This window comes from Galeopterus variegatus, unplaced genomic scaffold, assembly GCF_000696425.1.
Source record: "Galeopterus variegatus unplaced genomic scaffold, G_variegatus-3.0.2 Scaffold1159, whole genome shotgun sequence".
Classification (NCBI taxonomy): domain Eukaryota; kingdom Metazoa; phylum Chordata; class Mammalia; order Dermoptera; family Cynocephalidae; genus Galeopterus; species Galeopterus variegatus.
Genome location: NW_007727270.1, coordinates 193901 through 212388, shown reverse-complemented (window position 1 = coordinate 212388; position 18488 = coordinate 193901). Strand labels below are relative to the sequence as shown.

The following is an 18488-nucleotide window of genomic DNA, read 5'->3' as shown; positions in this document are numbered from 1 at the left end:
AGGGCCCGCTTGCTTCCCGCTCGCGCCTTCTCTCCGCGGGTTTGAACCAAGCTCGCGCCTTCTCTCCGCGGGTTTGAACCAAGCTCGCGCCTTCTCTCCGCGGGTTTGAACCAAGGTTCCACCGCGGAGAGCGAGGCCGAGCCTTGGAGCGGTGGATCAGTGCTCATTGGGCCCCAGCTCCACCGCGGCCACCCTCCCATCCCCGCCCCCAGACAGATAACCAGTGGTAGCTTGGCGAGACCTGGGCTTGGCTGCCGAGGCAGCCCGTTATACTCAGGGCTGGAAGTCCTGGCTTGGTGCACATTAGCTGCCAGCCTAGGTCACCGGTAAAGCGGAGATGCCAACCAACTGGGTGTGAGGATAGTAACAATAACAAATAGTGGATGAGCGCTTACCCGAGTACAAGTGCCATAACAGGAACCGAGATGTTGGAAAGGTCGGAAAATTTGCCGAGTTCGTGGTGTTCACAAAGCCCCAAAGCTACAGCCAAGCCACTAATCAGGCATGCAAAGAATGTAACCCTGTGCACGGCACTTAGGGATATTCAGTAAATTTTTAAGGAAAATTATTAGAGACCCTAAAACAATGTTTGACATTGTGACACTTATTTCCCTCCCCCCTTTTCTACATCCCCTGGCACGTTAATTTTTAAGGCAGAAGCGACTGGTTCCTAATATAATACCTATTTTTACTCCTTCTGATTTTTATCGCAGGAAGGAAATTTTTCTCTAAAAAGAAATCGCCCACTTTAGCACTAATCCAGTTAATGAGATTTTTTGGAGTCTTATCTGCGTCCTGTTATTTTTCCATAATTTTAGTTATAATGCGTATACAACTAAACACACGATTTTTTTTTGGCGGCTGGCGGGTGTGGGGATCTGAACCCTTGACCTTGGTGTTATAACACCACGCTCTAACCAACCGAGCTAACCGGCTAGCAAGGATGTCTTAAAATCACATTAAGTGGGAATTCTTCAAACATTGTAAGTTAGTGACCTTTAATGGAAGGGGAGAGAGATACCAGATAAAAGTTCATAGTACCATGAGCTTCATAAACATATGCATTTTGCCCAAGCTTTGGGGCAAGGTTTTGGACTGATAGGAAACTACTACAGAACAAAGGGTTAAAACATTAGATTTGGGGGAAGAAGTTACAGAGAACTTTGTCTATTTGTAATCATGTTAGGTTCTAAAAGTTTGTGTCAGGCCAGAGTGATTGAAGTCAAACCTGCAGTCCTCAAATGCTTTTCCACAAAAAATAGTTATGTAAAGCTTCAAAGTTAGGGATCGATTTCTCCTCCTTGCTGATTGTTACGTGCTCTTTTAGGCATCTTTTTCCAATTTAGATAAATTTTATCCAGGTAGAAAGTCTGTTGACAAATGAGCCCGCTTTTCATTTTAGACAAACTGCAAGTTCTAGCAACACTCTAGCAGCTATGGGATCTATTATGTACACACCATCTCAGCGCCCTTGAACTCATTCAGTCAGGCCTTGAACCTGAGGCCCAGTCTGTGCAACATAAGCTTCCTCAGTAGCACTTACTATGATTATTTAATTGCTTGCTTGCTTCTGAGCAGACTTTAGGTTTACAGGTATTGGAATTACTTGTTATTTATCCAGCCACAATTAAAAGTTTTTCCATTTTCTTCACTACTTTTTCTCATTTCTTATTAATTGTTGATTACATTTAGCACAGCACTTTTTACATGAGGTATGTTGAACAATTGGTTTCAGATTCATGTGCAACATTCAGTATTTTCTCTTCATTTGGAATTTTTAATCTCTCCTTTCCTTTTCATCATTATCTGTCAACACTCACTGCCTTTACACTTTATTGAATGTGATGAGAAACATGTATGTACATCTCAGAACTGAGCACAAATGTATAGCAAACATGGCCACTTGCCAGTGTACCAAGCTTCAGTCATCCAAGTGCCACTACCATTTTTGCCATATCGGCAAAAATATATAACATTTAATATATAAATATATTTATATAACATTTATATTTAAATCAATTCAATTTTTAAAAGCTTCTTCTTAACCATTAATACTTTTGAAATCGTGGGTTTCAATTTCTAGTTATAGTTTTTATATTAATTAAAGTAAACACAGAAGTAATAAAATGAAAAATGTTTGCCCTTCCTCTCCCTAAAATCCTCTCACAAACTGCCTTTGATATTTGTACTACACCTTGGGAAACACTGCCATAAGCTGATTAATAGGACATTACCATCAGTCAAAATGGGCAGTTTTTATTCCAATGCCTACCTCTCAGGTTTGTAAGGAAAGGGCCTTTTGCATTTCTTTTAACAAAACTCTCAGAAGTACTTTAAATGGTGATTTAAATAAAAACATTTTCAGAGTGGGAACATTATAATTAATCTGGTGTTATATGTGTTAATGTGAAATGAATATAAATGTCTGAAATTGATTTGAGAGAAATCCATCTTATAACCAAACACTAGATTGTCAGTCTGCCATTCCTTAAAACAAGCTTTCAGAGGTCTCATTCTGCTTACTTAGGTAATGGTACAATATTTATTGGTTTTTAAATTATTTTTCTTTTAGGGGGTTACTATCGTTAAACCAATAGTTTTTGGTAATGTTGCTCGATATTTTGGAAAGAAAAGAGAAGAAGATGGGCACACCCATCAGTGGACAGTATATGTAAAACCATATAGAAATGAGGTGGGTACTTGCTTTTCCCGTAACTTTTTTCAAAGCTCTTTGTTTTGCTTGAAGATAAATTGTAATATTGTTTTATAGTAACTTTCTGATTATGTTATTGGTCCATTGTAGAAAGTTTGAAAGAATAAAGTGAGAACTGTCATCTTCATATAACTAGTAGTAGAAATGAATTTTCCAAAAATGTTTCCTAATTAAAATTTAGGTAAGAGGGCCAGGCCGTGGATTACTTGGGAGAGCGTGGTGCTGACACCACCAAGTCATGGGTTAAGATCCCCTTACCGGTCATCTTAAAAAAAAAAAAAAAAAATTAAGGAAAAAAAAACGGCCATGTTGAAAAAAGGGAAAAAGAACACCTTCCAAACATCACATCTTAACATAGTGTTTAATCGGGTGTTTCAGGAATAACAGCTAATACTTAAAGTGATAATGTGGTAATAAGACCATCAGAGAATGTGAAAGGCCGATCTGCTATGTAATCTAGTTGCTGTTAATTTTGTTTTGCTGCTGAATCTCCAGTTCCTGGAACACAGCCAGTACATAGCAGATATTCAACAGATATTTGTTGAATGTGCTAAATTGTTCCTCTGTTTAAAACACTTCAAAGGGCTGGCTGGTTAGCTCAGTTGGTTAAAGTGGTGCCTTGTAACACCAAGATCAAGGATTCAGATCCCCATACCAGCCAGTGCCAAAAAAAAAGAAAAAAAAAGAAAACCCTTCAAAATCCACACAGAAACTTGTATATGAGTGTTCATAGCGGAATTATAATAGACAAATATGGAAACATCCCAAGTGTCTATCAACTGATGAGTGGATAAATAAAATGTGGTATATCCATACAATGGAATATTGTTAGGCAATTAAAAGAAATAAAGTACTGATCCATGCCACCACATGGATGAAACTTAGAAGCATTATGCTAAGTGAAAGAAGCCAGACACAAAAGGTCAGACACACAAATGCTCAGAACAGGCAAACCCCATAGACAAAGAAAATACATTAGTGGTTGCCAGTGGGTTAGGGGAAGAGGGAATCAGGAGTGAGTGAAAATGGGTATGGGGTTTCTTTTTGTGTCAAAAAAATGTTCTAAAATTGTACAACTCTGTGAATATACTAAAAACCTGAATGGTACACTTTATGGTATGTGAATTATATCTCAATAAAGTTGTTATAAAAAAACTCTTTTATGACTACCTATTGCCCTCATGGTAAAGTTAAACTTCTTTACCATGTTTTAGAAAGTCTGCCATGATCTTTCCCTGGATTATATCTGCAGCCTTGTCTGTGACTCATTATTTCCTCTTATCCTACATTCTGCCAATACTAAATTACTCTAAATTTCTCAAAGGAACACTCTTAAACTTCTTCACTCATTCCTTCCCACCCACTTTATTCCTGTTGATCCTTTATGTCTCAGTTCAAGTGTCTTTCTGGGGATCTGAACTGTAACCTTGGTGTTACCAGCACTACACTCTCCCAAGTGAGCTAACCGGTTAGCTCCCAAGTATCTTTTTCTTTGGAACTACTTTCTTGACCTTGGAAGGCTAAATTAGGTGCCCCCCTTAGAGACTTGGACCTAATGCCCTCAAAACACGTTATATTGAGTGCTATTTTTTTTTTTGCCTTTTTTTTCGTGACCGGTAAAGGGATCGCAACCCTTGGTGTGGTATCGCCCACACCGCGCTCAGCCAGTGAGCACACTGGCCATTCCTATATAGGATCTGAACCGCGGCGGGAGCGTGGCTGCACTCTCCCGAGTGCACCACGGGGTCGGCCCATATTGAGTGCTATTTTTTTTTTCCCTTTTTGTCTTTTTTACTGACTGCTAACGGGATCGCAACCCTCGGTGTTGCGCCCGCACCGCGCTCAGCCAGTGAGCGGGAACCGGTCTCCACATGGGATCCGAACCCTCGGCAGGAGCACCGCCGCGCTCCCAAGCAGCGCACTCTCCAGTGCACCACCAGGCCGGCCCTTGAGTGCTATTTTTATTGTCTGTTCCCTACTCCACAGTGAGTGTCTGAGAGCACCACAGTGAGTGTCTGAGAGCAAGAACCTATTTTATTTACCATTGTATACTTAACATCTGGTACAGCAATATTGGTAGTCAATCAAATATTTGTAGAAGAAATGAAGTATTCCCAAAAGAGTCTTCAAAGGTGCTTATGAAAATCTGCCTCAGAAAAAATCCTCACTATATAACAAGTGACAAAAGCAGGATATTAAGATATCACTGTAGTATGATCCCAATTTTATTTTTTTAAAAATAAAGGTATATATATAAGCACATTGAAAATTCCTGAAAGCAAATAAAAAGGTTAATAAACATTACTAAGAGTCTGACTTATTATTTTGCATTTTTTATTTTTCTGTAACTAATTTTATTTTTAAAAAGCCACCTTCGCTAGCAGAAGCCCTTTTGTGTACTAGAATTAATGAATGTGCTTTTGTGCTTTAAAATAAAATTATGAAAAGGAGGCGTTTTATATTCAGCAGTTTTAGGCTGCTTTAGATTAGTTGTTTTTAGCTTCATGTAATAATGTAATTTTGTTTTTTGAAGTTGGCTATAGATGAGCTTTGGTTTATACAGTTATTTCTTTTTTTTAAGATTAGTCAAGTACAGTAGTGAGGAAGGGGAAAGAGTAGAACAAGGAATTTAATCTGTGACTGACTGGAAACAATCAATTGAGATAATTTACTGTCTTCAGATCAGCTATGTGGTTATTTCTGTAAAAATACCAGAAATGTACTATGGTTTTTATGGAAAAATCAAAATTGATTTAGAGTAGTAAATAGAAGTATGTAAGGGCCAGCCCAGTGGCGCACTGGAGAGTGTGCCGCTTGGGAGNGAAGGGCCCGCTTGCTTCCCGCTCGCGCCTTCTCTCCGCGGGTTTGAACCAAGCTCGCGCCTTCTCTCCGCGGGTTTGAACCAAGGTTCCACCGCGGAGAGCGAGGCCGAGCCTTGGAGCGGTGGATCAGTGCTCATTGGGCCCCAGCTCCACCGCGGCCACCCTCCCATCCCCGCCCCCAGACAGATAACCAGTGGTAGCTTGGCGAGACCTGGGCTTGGCTGCCGAGGCAGCCCGTTATACTCAGGGCTGGAAGTCCTGGCTTGGTGCACATTAGCTGCCAGCCTAGGTCACCGGTAAAGCGGAGATGCCAACCAACTGGGTGTGAGGATAGTAACAATAACAAATAGTGGATGAGCGCTTACCCGAGTACAAGTGCCATAACAGGAACCGAGATGTTGGAAAGGTCGGAAAATTTGCCGAGTTCGTGGTGTTCACAAAGCCCCAAAGCTACAGCCAAGCCACTAATCAGGCATGCAAAGAATGTAACCCTGTGCACGGCACTTAGGGATATTCAGTAAATTTTTAAGGAAAATTATTAGAGACCCTAAAACAATGTTTGACATTGTGACACTTATTTCCCTCCCCCCTTTTCTACATCCCCTGGCACGTTAATTTTTAAGGCAGAAGCGACTGGTTCCTAATATAATACCTATTTTTACTCCTTCTGATTTTTATCGCAGGAAGGAAATTTTTCTCTAAAAAGAAATCGCCCACTTTAGCACTAATCCAGTTAATGAGATTTTTTGGAGTCTTATCTGCGTCCTGTTATTTTTCCATAATTTTAGTTATAATGCGTATACAACTAAACACACGATTTTTTTTTGGCGGCTGGCGGGTGTGGGGATCTGAACCCTTGACCTTGGTGTTATAACACCACGCTCTAACCAACCGAGCTAACCGGCTAGCAAGGATGTCTTAAAATCACATTAAGTGGGAATTCTTCAAACATTGTAAGTTAGTGACCTTTAATGGAAGGGGAGAGAGATACCAGATAAAAGTTCATAGTACCATGAGCTTCATAAACATATGCATTTTGCCCAAGCTTTGGGGCAAGGTTTTGGACTGATAGGAAACTACTACAGAACAAAGGGTTAAAACATTAGATTTGGGGGAAGAAGTTACAGAGAACTTTGTCTATTTGTAATCATGTTAGGTTCTAAAAGTTTGTGTCAGGCCAGAGTGATTGAAGTCAAACCTGCAGTCCTCAAATGCTTTTCCACAAAAAATAGTTATGTAAAGCTTCAAAGTTAGGGATCGATTTCTCCTCCTTGCTGATTGTTACGTGCTCTTTTAGGCATCTTTTTCCAATTTAGATGGTGATTTAAATAAAAACATTTTCAGAGTGGGAACATTATAATTAATCTGGTGTTATATGTGTTAATGTGAAATGAATATAAATGTCTGAAATTGATTTGAGAGAAATCCATCTTATAACCAAACACTAGATTGTCAGTCTGCCATTCCTTAAAACAAGCTTTCAGAGGTCTCATTCTGCTTACTTAGGTAATGGTACAATATTTATTGGTTTTTAAATTATTTTTCTTTTAGGGGGTTACTATCGTTAAACCAATAGTTTTTGGTAATGTTGCTCGATATTTTGGAAAGAAAAGAGAAGAAGATGGGCACACCCATCAGTGGACAGTATATGTAAAACCATATAGAAATGAGGTGGGTACTTGCTTTTCCCGTAACTTTTTTCAAAGCTCTTTGTTTTGCTTGAAGATAAATTGTAATATTGTTTTATAGTAACTTTCTGATTATGTTATTGGTCCATTGTAGAAAGTTTGAAAGAATAAAGTGAGAACTGTCATCTTCATATAACTAGTAGTAGAAATGAATTTTCCAAAAATGTTTCCTAATTAAAATTTAGGTAAGAGGGCCAGGCCGTGGATTACTTGGGAGAGCGTGGTGCTGACACCACCAAGTCATGGGTTAAGATCCCCTTACCGGTCATCTTAAAAAAAAAAAAAAAAATTAAGGTAACAAGAACGGTCATGTTGTAAACAGAGTACAAGTACACCTTCCAAACATCACATCTTAACATAGTGTTTAATCGGGTGTTTCAGGAATAGCAGCTAATACTTAAAGTGATAATGTGGTAATAAGACCATCAGAGAATGTGAAAGGCCGATCTGCTATGTAATCTAGTTGCTGTTAATTTTGTTTTGCTGCTGAATCTCCAGTTCCTGGAACACAGCCAGTACATAGCAGATATTCAACAGATATTTGTTGAATGTGCTAAATTGTTCCTCTGTTTAAAACACTTCAAAGGGCTGGCTGGTTAGCTCAGTTGGTTAAAGTGGTGCCTTGTAACACCAAGATCAAGGATTCAGATCCCCATACCAGCCAGTGCCAAAAAAAAAGAAAAAAAAGAAAACCCTTCAAAATCCACACAGAAACTTGGTATATGAGTGTTCATAGCGGAATTATAATAGACAAATATGGAAACATCCCAAGTGTCTATCAACTGATGAGTGGATAAATAAAATGTGGTATATCCATACAATGGAATATTGTTAGGCAATTAAAAGAAATAAAGTACTGATCCATGCCACCACATGGATGAAACTTAGAAGCATTATGCTAAGTGAAAGAAGCCAGACACAAAAGGTCAGACACACAAATGCTCAGAACAGGCAAACCCCATAGACAAAGAAAATACATTAGTGGTTGCCAGTGGGTTAGGGGAAGAGGGAATCAGGAGTGAGTGAAAATGGGTATGGGGTTTCTTTTTGTGTCAAAAAAATGTTCTAAAATTGTACAACTCTGTGAATATACTAAAAACCTGAATGGTACACTTTATGGTATGTGAATTATATCTCAATAAAGTTGTTATAAAAAAACTCTTTTATGACTACCTATTGCCCTCATGGTAAAGTTAAACTTCTTTACCATGTTTTAGAAAGTCTGCCATGATCTTTCCCTGGATTATATCTGCAGCCTTGTCTGTGACTCATTATTTCCTCTTATCCTACATTCTGCCAATACTAAATTACTCTAAATTTCTCAAAGGAACACTCTTAAACTTCTTCACTCATTCCTTCCCACCCACTTTATTCCTGTTGATCCTTTATGTCTCAGTTCAAGTGTCTTTCTGGGGATCTGAACTGTAACCTTGGTGTTACCAGCACTACACTCTCCCAAGTGAGCTAACCGGTTAGCTCCCAAGTATCTTTTTCTTTGGAACTACTTTCTTGACCTTGGAAGGCTAAATTAGGTGCCCCCCTTAGAGACTTGGACCTAATGCCCTCAAAACACGTTATATTGAGTGCTATTTTTTTTTTTGCCTTTTTTTTCGTGACCGGTAAAGGGATCGCAACCCTTGGTGTGGTATCGCCCACACCGCGCTCAGCCAGTGAGCACACTGGCCATTCCTATATAGGATCTGAACCGCGGCGGGAGCGTGGCTGCACTCTCCCGAGTGCACCACGGGGTCGGCCCATATTGAGTGCTATTTTTTTTTTCCCTTTTTGTCTTTTTTACTGACTGCTAACGGGATCGCAACCCTCGGTGTTGCGCCCGCACCGCGCTCAGCCAGTGAGCGGGAACCGGTCTCCACATGGGATCCGAACCCTCGGCAGGAGCACCGCCGCGCTCCCAAGCAGCGCACTCTCCAGTGCACCACCAGGCCGGCCCTTGAGTGCTATTTTTATTGTCTGTTCCCTACTCCACAGTGAGTGTCTGAGAGCACCACAGTGAGTGTCTGAGAGCAAGAACCTATTTTATTTACCATTGTATACTTAACATCTGGTACAGCAATATTGGTAGTCAATCAAATATTTGTAGAAGAAATGAAGTATTCCCAAAAGAGTCTTCAAAGGTGCTTATGAAAATCTGCCTCAGAAAAAATCCTCACTATATAACAAGTGACAAAAGCAGGATATTAAGATATCACTGTAGTATGATCCCAATTTTATTTTTTTAAAAATAAAGGTATATATATAAGCACATTGAAAATTCCTGAAAGCAAATAAAAAGGTTAATAAACATTACTAAGAGTCTGACTTATTATTTTGCATTTTTTATTTTTCTGTAACTAATTTTATTTTTAAAAAGCCACCTTCGCTAGCAGAAGCCCTTTTGTGTACTAGAATTAATGAATGTGCTTTTGTGCTTTAAAATAAAATTATGAAAAGGAGGCGTTTTATATTCAGCAGTTTTAGGCTGCTTTAGATTAGTTGTTTTTAGCTTCATGTAATAATGTAATTTTGTTTTTTGAAGTTGGCTATAGATGAGCTTTGGTTTATACAGTTATTTCTTTTTTTTAAGATTAGTCAAGTACAGTAGTGAGGAAGGGGAAAGAGTAGAACAAGGAATTTAATCTGTGACTGACTGGAAACAATCAATTGAGATAATTTACTGTCTTCAGATCAGCTATGTGGTTATTTCTGTAAAAATACCAGAAATGTACTATGGTTTTTATGGAAAAATCAAAATTGATTTAGAGTAGTAAATAGAAGTATGTAAGGGCCGGCCCAGTGGCGCACTGGAGAGTGTGCCGCTTGGGAGTGCAGCGGCGCTCCCGCCGAGGGTTCGGATCCCATGTGGAGACCGGTTCCCGCTCACTGGCTGAGCGTGGTGCGGGCGCGACACCAAGGGTTGCGATCCCGTTGCTGGTCCCCGGTGCGGGCGCAACACCGAGAGTTGCGATCCCGTTACCGGTCAGTAAAAAAGACAAAAAGGAAAAAAAAAGAAGTATGTAAAACAGGATTTACAAAACAAGTGAGTTAGGGACATATATATTTCTGTATAGTATGAATTATGAAAGAATTCAGCACAAACTTGCTTTGTTTAAAAAAAAAAAAAAAAAAAAGCAAAACCACTTCCCAGGTATAATTCATGAGTTTTAGAAAATTGGATTCCATCAAGTTTGAGGGGAAATGTACTTCATAAAAGTAGGTACATATGCTCAATGTATTTCTTTCCTACTTTTCATATGTAGATGGTAGAACTAATTAATTCCTCTGTATTTTAGGATATGTCAGCATATGTGAAGAAAATCCAGTTTAAGTTACATGAAAGCTATGGCAATCCTTTAAGAGGTACAGTACAGTTTATTGATTCATGGTATACAGTTAAAAAGAGCTAGAAAACTAAATCAGTAACTTATATTTGTTTTAACTTTTTTCTCTCTTCAGTTGTTACTAAGCCTCCATATGAAATAACTGAAACAGGATGGGGTGAATTTGAAATAATCATCAAAATATTTTTCATTGACCCTAATGAAAGACCTGTGAGTAGTGTTAATCTTTGCAAATATAAAATAGATTTTTTAGTAAATGTGAAAATGTCATAATACCTAATGTATAGCTATTGTTCTTTCAGATGTACTTTATGTAGGTTTATGGCATGGTGCATCTTGCCATGAGTTAAGGTTTTCCATTTTTAAGTGAAGTGCTTTTCAAAACCCTTTTTTCCCCCAAATATTGAAAGAAGGGATATAATATGAACACATATTGAAAAGAAACCATGGGAATCAGATGATTACTGCAGCAAAAACATTTAATGTTCATTAGCATCATTTGGTTGTCAGTAATAAGTTGAGTCCATATGCTATCTGAAATGGGTAATATTCAATTTTTTTTGTAGTTAAAGCTTTAGAAACAGTCTTTGCTTTTTCAAACTGCTGTCAGTACTAGCAGCTTGATTTTATATTATAACCACTGACTTTTTCATCTTTTGATCTCTTACCAGATTGTTGCTTGATAATGTAAAAAATTCCTCCAGGCTTTCACTTTCACTTTGATTCTGCAGCAACATTGTGAGGTTGATGATATCCTTATTTTAGAGATGAGGATACTAAGGCTCAGAGGTCAGGTCACATGCTCAAAAACACTCAGTTAATTGTGGCAGAGCTAATTTTGAACCGGTTTGTCTGCATTCAGACCTAACACTCTTTCTAAAACTTTTTCTTTTGGCTAAAACCACTAAGCTTTTTTTTTTTTTAATCTGTGGGGTCACAGTGCAGTTATGGCTCTCTCATATATGTGTGGCTGGAGTTTAACTTCAGTTTCAAGGCTTTAATGTTCATCACCATTAATTTTTATCCTGCGCTTATTACTTTAGTACCAAACATTTACACTTTAATTATCAGATTATATTTTTTAAACTGTGTATGTGCTTTTAAAGGAATTGATTATCACCTAAGAGAACCAGTTCCTAACTGGCTGCACCAGAAATACCTAAGGTGCTTTTAAAAAAATTCAAACTCCTAGGCCTCTTTCCTTGGACAGTCTGATTCAGTAGGTTTGGAGTGGAGCCAGCACCCTGGGTGATTTTGGTGCACAGCAAGATTTGGGACCCATTGACGTAAAGCCTTACTCTTGCTACATAGGAATTCTACGTAGGAATTCATTTAGGCAATCTCTTAAATGACAGTCTGGTTTGGGCTTGCATTATCTTCAGTATGGATGACTGACTTCTGTCATTCAGTGAAACATCCTATTCAGATTTGGGGTAGTTCTAGTTTTAAGAAAGTTGAACTTTATACTGTACTTTTGTCCACTTTCTTGGACTTTTCACTGATAACTGTTCATACATTAGTTTTCTTTTCTCCTGAGTAGACATTCGTAGTTCATTTAAATATTTTTCATGTTATAGGGTTTTCAGATCTCCTACCATTCTTGTCCTTTAAGAACACTTTCATAGACACTGTATTCTGTTTGGCAAGTGTAGTGGATTGAATTATGTCTCCTTAAAACTCATTGGAGCTTGAATTGTGTGCCCCAAGTTCTATGTATTAGAAACTTGGCCCCCACTGTGACTGTAAAGAGGGTGGCATATCCTATTATGGTAATTGAAAGGGGGAGCCTTGAAGAGGTGATTAGACTGTAGGACCATACAATAGTAAATGGATTAAAAATGGTGGTCAGGGCATGGTTCTGAGGACTTTGAAAGAAGAGAGAATGTCTCTTGCTCGCTCAGCTCTCTCTCTGCTTCTACCATCTTGCAATGTGAGACTCCTGAGTCACTGTCACCACCACCAGATGGACTTTGGACTTGCCAGCCATAGAAAGTGTAAGCAATAAATTTCATTTTCTTTATAAATTACCCAGTTCCAAGTATTCTGTTATAGCAACACAAAATGGACTAAAACAAAATTGGTACAAGAGAAGTGGGGTGTTGCTTATAGCAAGTACTTGAAAATGTGGATGTGGCTTTGGAACTGGGTGTTAGGCAGAGGTTGGAGGAGTTTGGAGGACTCAGAAGAAGACAAAAAGATGAGGGAAAGTTTGGAATGTGTTAGAGACTGGTTACATGGTGGCGAACAGAATGATGATAGAAATTTGGAGTGTAAAGACCCTTTAAGGAGGTCTCAGATAGAAATAAGAAGGAGTTTATCAGAAACTGGAGCAAAGATCACCCTTGCTGTGAACTGGCAAGGAATTTGGCTGCATTGTGTCCACACCCTAGGAATTCATGGAAGTTGGAACTTATGAGATGTGAACCAGAGTATCTGGCAGAAGAAATTTCTAAGCATCAAAGCATTAAGGTAACTGCATGGCTACTTGTAACAGCCTATGCTGAGTTATGGCAGCAAAGGCACGACAGATGTAAAGCCAGAATTTAAAAGGGAAGCAGAGCACAAAGACTTGGAAAATTTGCAGCCTGGCCATGTCGTAGAGAAGCAGAGCACATACAATGGTGCAGCCCAGCAACCATTAGCTAAGAAGATTAGTACAGAGGAAAGGGACTATCAAGAGAAGGAGAAAAAGGCCCTGAAGGCATTGCAGAAGGCTCTGGGCCAACCCTTCCGTTTCAGTCCCAAAGGCCTAAGGAGACAAAATGGTCTTGGGGAACAGGCCCAAGGCACCCTCCACAGGCTCATGGTCCAGAGCTACCTCAGGAAGCTACTGCTTTGACTATTCCAGCTGTGGGTGAATTGGTCCCAGGTGTGGCTGGACTTGCAGCTTTGCAAAATACAAGCTGGAAGCCTTGGTGGCATCCACGTGGTGCTGGGTCTGCTGGCTTGCAGAATGCTAGAGCTGTGGAGGCTTGGGAGCCTCCACCCTGATTTCAGAGGATGTATGGAAAAGTCTGGGGGCCCAGGAAGAGATCCGTCACAGGGGCGGAGTCATCATAGACAGCCTTCACTAAAGCAATGCCAAGTGGAAATGTGGGGTTGGATTTGCAGCAGAGAAACCCCATCACCACCATGTCTAGTGGAGCCATGAGAGTGGGACCGCCATGGAGACCCAGAGGTGTAGAGTTACCAGGGTGCAATGCCAGACTGCCAGAGCTAAAGCATCACCTGTGACCAGGAAAGCAATAGAAGTGGAGCTGCCTGAGGACTTGGGGACCCAACCCCCACACCAGTGTGCAGAGGACATTGAACATGGAGTCAAGGTACAAGATTCACTGGCTTTAAGATTCACTGCTGTCCTGCTGGGTTTCAGACTTGTTTGGGACCTGTTACACCTTTCTTTTGGCCTATTTCTCCCTTTTGGAATGGGAATATATTCCATATGTTTGTCCCACCATTGTATCTTGGGAGGAGATAACTTATGTCGATTTCACAGATGGGACTTTGAACTTTGGGTGTTTGAGTTGAAGCAAGACTTTGGGGATGAAATGAACATATTTACATAGGAAAAGGACATCAGTTTTGGGAGGTCGGGGCAGACTATAGTGGATTGAATTAGGTCTCCCCAAAACTCACTGGAGGTTGAATTGTGTTCCCCAAGTTCTGTGTATTAGAAACTTAGCCTCCACTGTGACTGTAAAGAGGGTGGGATATCCTGTTATGGTAATTTTAAGGTGGAGCCTTGAAGAGGTGATTAGATTGTCGGACCATGCAGTAGAAAATGGATTAAAAATGGTGGTCAGGGCATGGTTCTGAGGGCTTTAAAAGTAGAGGGTATGTCTCTCTTGCTCGCTCTGTTCTCTTTCTGCTTCCACCATCTTGTAATGTGAGACTCCGGAGTCACTGTCACCACCACCAGATGGACTTTGGACTTCCCAGGGTCAGAAACTGTCAGCAATAAATGGTGTTTTTCTTTATAAATCACCCAGTCTCAGGTATTTTGTTATAAGCAACAAAAACAGACTAAGATAGCAAGAAATTGTTAAATATTATTTGCAAGGCATGTTTAAGGCATTGCGAAAGATACAAAGATGAGATGCTGTGCCTGACCTTAATGAGAAAAAGTCTATTAGGGAGAATAGAGCACAGAATTCAACAGATGTTGAGAGAGGGAGGGAGGAGAAGCCTGTGATGTTGCTAGAGCAGAAGCTCTTTTTAACCTTGTAAGATTGCTCTTTTTTCATTTTTTTGTGAGGGTGTGCTGCCTTACTCCTTTGCCTCTTCATCTGTTACCCCTCAGCCCCAATTGGAAAATACATCTGTGAAAGAAATCATTATTTCCTGTAACCTCATTATAAGACAGTTCTCAAAGTCTCTCTTAGAAAGGTAAAGTAATATGATCTATTGCACTTCTGTAATGATTAATCTGTTAAATAGGTTCACAAATCTACAGAGGCCTGAATTTTTTCCCTAAAAAGTGTTGTAGTGTTCTTTTAGTACAATGAAACCATTATGCTTTTTCAACAGTTGTCTCTTACAGAAAATAAGTCATATAACAGTTTATTTATAAAAATAGACCTGGGTAACTTATGGTTTACTTCTGTTATCCAGTAACCTGTTATAGGTCAAGCCGCTGTAAAAAGAATGATTGTTTCTATGGGTTTTCATTCCTAGAAATAGGAAAGTATAGGTGATTTCATTGCTCTAAGAATTTTCAAACACTACTCAAAATTAGGGATATCTGTCTTGAAATTTTTATTGCCTGTAACTGTATGAATTCGTCTAGAAGTCTGAATAGTAAATTGAGGGAAGGACAGCTTTATGATGTAATTGTAAAAAAATTTTTTTTATTATAAAAGACATGCACATGGTTTTTAAAGAAGATTTTTAAAATAAAAAATGCAAGTCTCCTCTGTTAATTTTCTAGTACCACAGACTGGGTGGCTTAAAACAATAGAAATTTATTCTCACAGTTCTGGAAGCTCGAAGTCTGCAATCAAGGTGTTGGCTGTGTTCTTTCCAAAGCCTCTAGGGGAAGATCTTCCCTTGCCTCTTTCGGGTCCTAGTAACCCCAAGTGTTCCTTCACTTTTGGCTGTCAGTGGAGTCTCTGCCTTCATTGTCACATGACTTTATTTCCTTCCCTGTCTCTGTGTCTCTTCTAAGGACACCACTTATACTGGATTAGGCCCCACCCTAATGACTTCATCTTAACTTAATTATATCTGCAAAGACCCTATTTCCAAACAAGGTCACATCCACAGGTACTAAGAGTTGGGACTTCAGCATATCTCTTTGGGGGACAATTCAATCTATAACATCTTTATTCCCCCCATCTTTGATTCCTTCCCCAGGAAAACCACTTTTTAACAGTTACTACTTTCAGTTTCTTTAGAAATTACTCCCATGCATCTCATATATTTAACACCCTAATTTTGGACTTCTCAACTTTAGATAATATCTTTCAACTCCTAATGATGACAGATCCTTTCTGTTCCTCATTTTAGGTTTCTTTTTTTCATTTTGCTGGAGGAATTTCTTCAGAAAGAATGCCTGAGAAATAAGCTTTTGGAGCCATTGCCCATCTGAAAATGTCTTTATTTTTCCCTCATACTTGACTGTTGGGAAGAAAAATTGTAGGTACCACAGGGGGATATGCTTTCTTGTCAGTGAGGGTCAACAGGCCCAGGCATCCCATAGCATTCTTGATTTTGACACCTGCCAACTCTGAGCTTGGAGCCTCTCTGAGGTTCTTGGGAGTTCTGGCTGCCACCTCTGATGCAGTTTTTTCTTAAGTATTCAGGTTGTGGCTTTTCTCTGTTATGAATTAGTATCCCTCCATGTAGTCTTATCTGCTTTCCATCTATTCTGGAAATTGGTCAAATAATCTGCTTTAAATGTGACATATAGTTCATGCTCACTCATTTTCAGATTATCTTTCTTTACTGTTATTTTGGGGGAATTCTGTGCATTTCTCTTCTCTCTTTTCTGTATTCTTATTGTACCATCTTAAACTGAAAGGTGTCCTTTAAATAGGATACTTCTGCTGGCTGAGCCTGGTCCAGCAAAGTCTGATATATCTATAAATTGAGCTAGACTGTCTTTGAGGGGAGTTGGTGAAACATTCATATTCATTTGCAAGGATTTTTATATTTTCTGACTTCTTCAGGGTACCCTTGTTCCCTATTCTATGAGTGTTTTGAAGAACAGTACTCCTTTACAATGATTTTAGCTAACTTTTTGGAAATATCTTTGAGGCCTCTGAATTGGTTTCTGCAACTTCAGCATGAACACTGATGTTTTTGCCAGCTAGATTTTACTTTGCTAAAATAATCACACTGTGTTGCAAAGCTTTTCCTTTGATGTCTTACTATACCTGTTTTTAAGTACTCAAAGACATATTGCTGTTGCCAAAGTGAGTTATTGCTTACCAACTTTTTATTAATTTGTTTACTGTGTTATTTATGTGATAATCTTATAGATCTCCAAAGAGATTATCTTGCCTTCACTGAACATTTTAGTACTGGTCATTCCTTTTGAAAGTATTGATTTTTCCCCCCACAATTAGTACAATTTCACTTATATAAGTAAAAGAATTTATATTAATGATTTTCAGTTTAATTTTCATAGCTGTATCTTGTGCTATTTTTATGTATAGTTATTCTCTAGAGGTGCTTGAACAGATCCTTACTTAGTTTCTTCAGAACATTCGTGTTAAGCCATATGGATGGATGGTTGTACCTAACAGGAAAATAAAGGTACAGAGAGTTTGGGTGATTTGCCACAATAAGTTGCAGTTGAAACAAGATCCTGAAGGTGATATGTGTACTAATTCCAGTCCCTAATTCAGTTAAGGAAATGACAATGTCTCATGATGATGATGAAAACTATTACACAGATGTGACATCTGTTTTTATTTTACAGGTAACCTTGTATCATTTATTAAAGCTATTTCAATCAGACACCAATGCAATGCTGGGAAAAAAGACAGTGGTTTCAGAGTTCTATGATGAAATGGTAAGATTTTGTTTGTTTTTTATTGAAAAATAATTGATAATACTTATATGTGGAGTACAGAGTTGACTCTCAATACTTGTGGTAAGACTTTGTAATGAGAGTTTTAAAAGCATTTGAAGATGGACAAATTTGAAGTTATTGGGCTTTTTTTTTTTTTTTACTCTATCCCATTAGATATTTCAAGACCCAACAGCAATGATGCAACAATTATTAACAACATCTCGTCAGCTGACATTAGGAGCCTATAAGCATGAAACAGAATGTAAGTGCCATGATTCATAATTAATATTCATAATTAATCCTGAAAAATAATTTATTCTGTAATGGTGAAAGGATAGTATGATTAGTGGCTATTAAACTTATTTTAATGACATAGGTAAGTTTTTTAGAAGTTAAAAAACAAGGTATTTTAACTTTAGCCCTATACTGCTAGCCACCAAAAAAAAGTATGTATTACTGTAGAATATGTAAGAAAGATGTTTGAAATTGTTCCCAAAGTAGCCCTACTTTCAAAAAGGTGAAAGCCTCTCACATTCTCTGAAATACTATTTATCTATTTTATTGCCTTATCTCATTTAAGTATAACTTTTCATTAGTCTTGCTTAGCCTATCATTTTCTGTTTCCTAGTCTTCGCTAACAAATCTGGGTGAAGAGCCTTGTAGAACATAATTATACTTTTGTTTACTGTGAACTAGTTTTATCTCCTATTTTTACCTATGTCATTTTACATGTAGTTTCAGATTAATGTTCGAGTGGTGAATACCTGAATGCCACATTGATTATCAGTCTTACTATATTTTCCCTTTAAGCTGACATGGCCTCAGAATTCTCTACACATCACTCCATGTATCTACTACCAGTCATTTACAGCTGACATTCAAGATGAAACTTATTTGCCATCTCTCTGTTAG

At 38.7% G+C, this 18488-nt stretch overlaps 1 protein-coding gene across 1 annotated transcript in view; it reads left to right on the top strand.

The window, feature by feature from the left end:
• Positions 1-18488, top strand: part of YEATS4 (YEATS domain containing 4) — a 28908-nt gene that overhangs the window by 597 nt on the left and 9823 nt on the right. The window contains exons 2-6 of the mRNA XM_008575230.1: positions 2573-2692; positions 10514-10580; positions 10677-10771; positions 17484-17576; positions 17751-17838. Of these exons, the coding sequence (XP_008573452.1) occupies positions 2573-2692; positions 10514-10580; positions 10677-10771; positions 17484-17576; positions 17751-17838 (463 nt within the window). The remainder of the gene's footprint in view (positions 1-2572; positions 2693-10513; positions 10581-10676; positions 10772-17483; positions 17577-17750; positions 17839-18488) is intronic.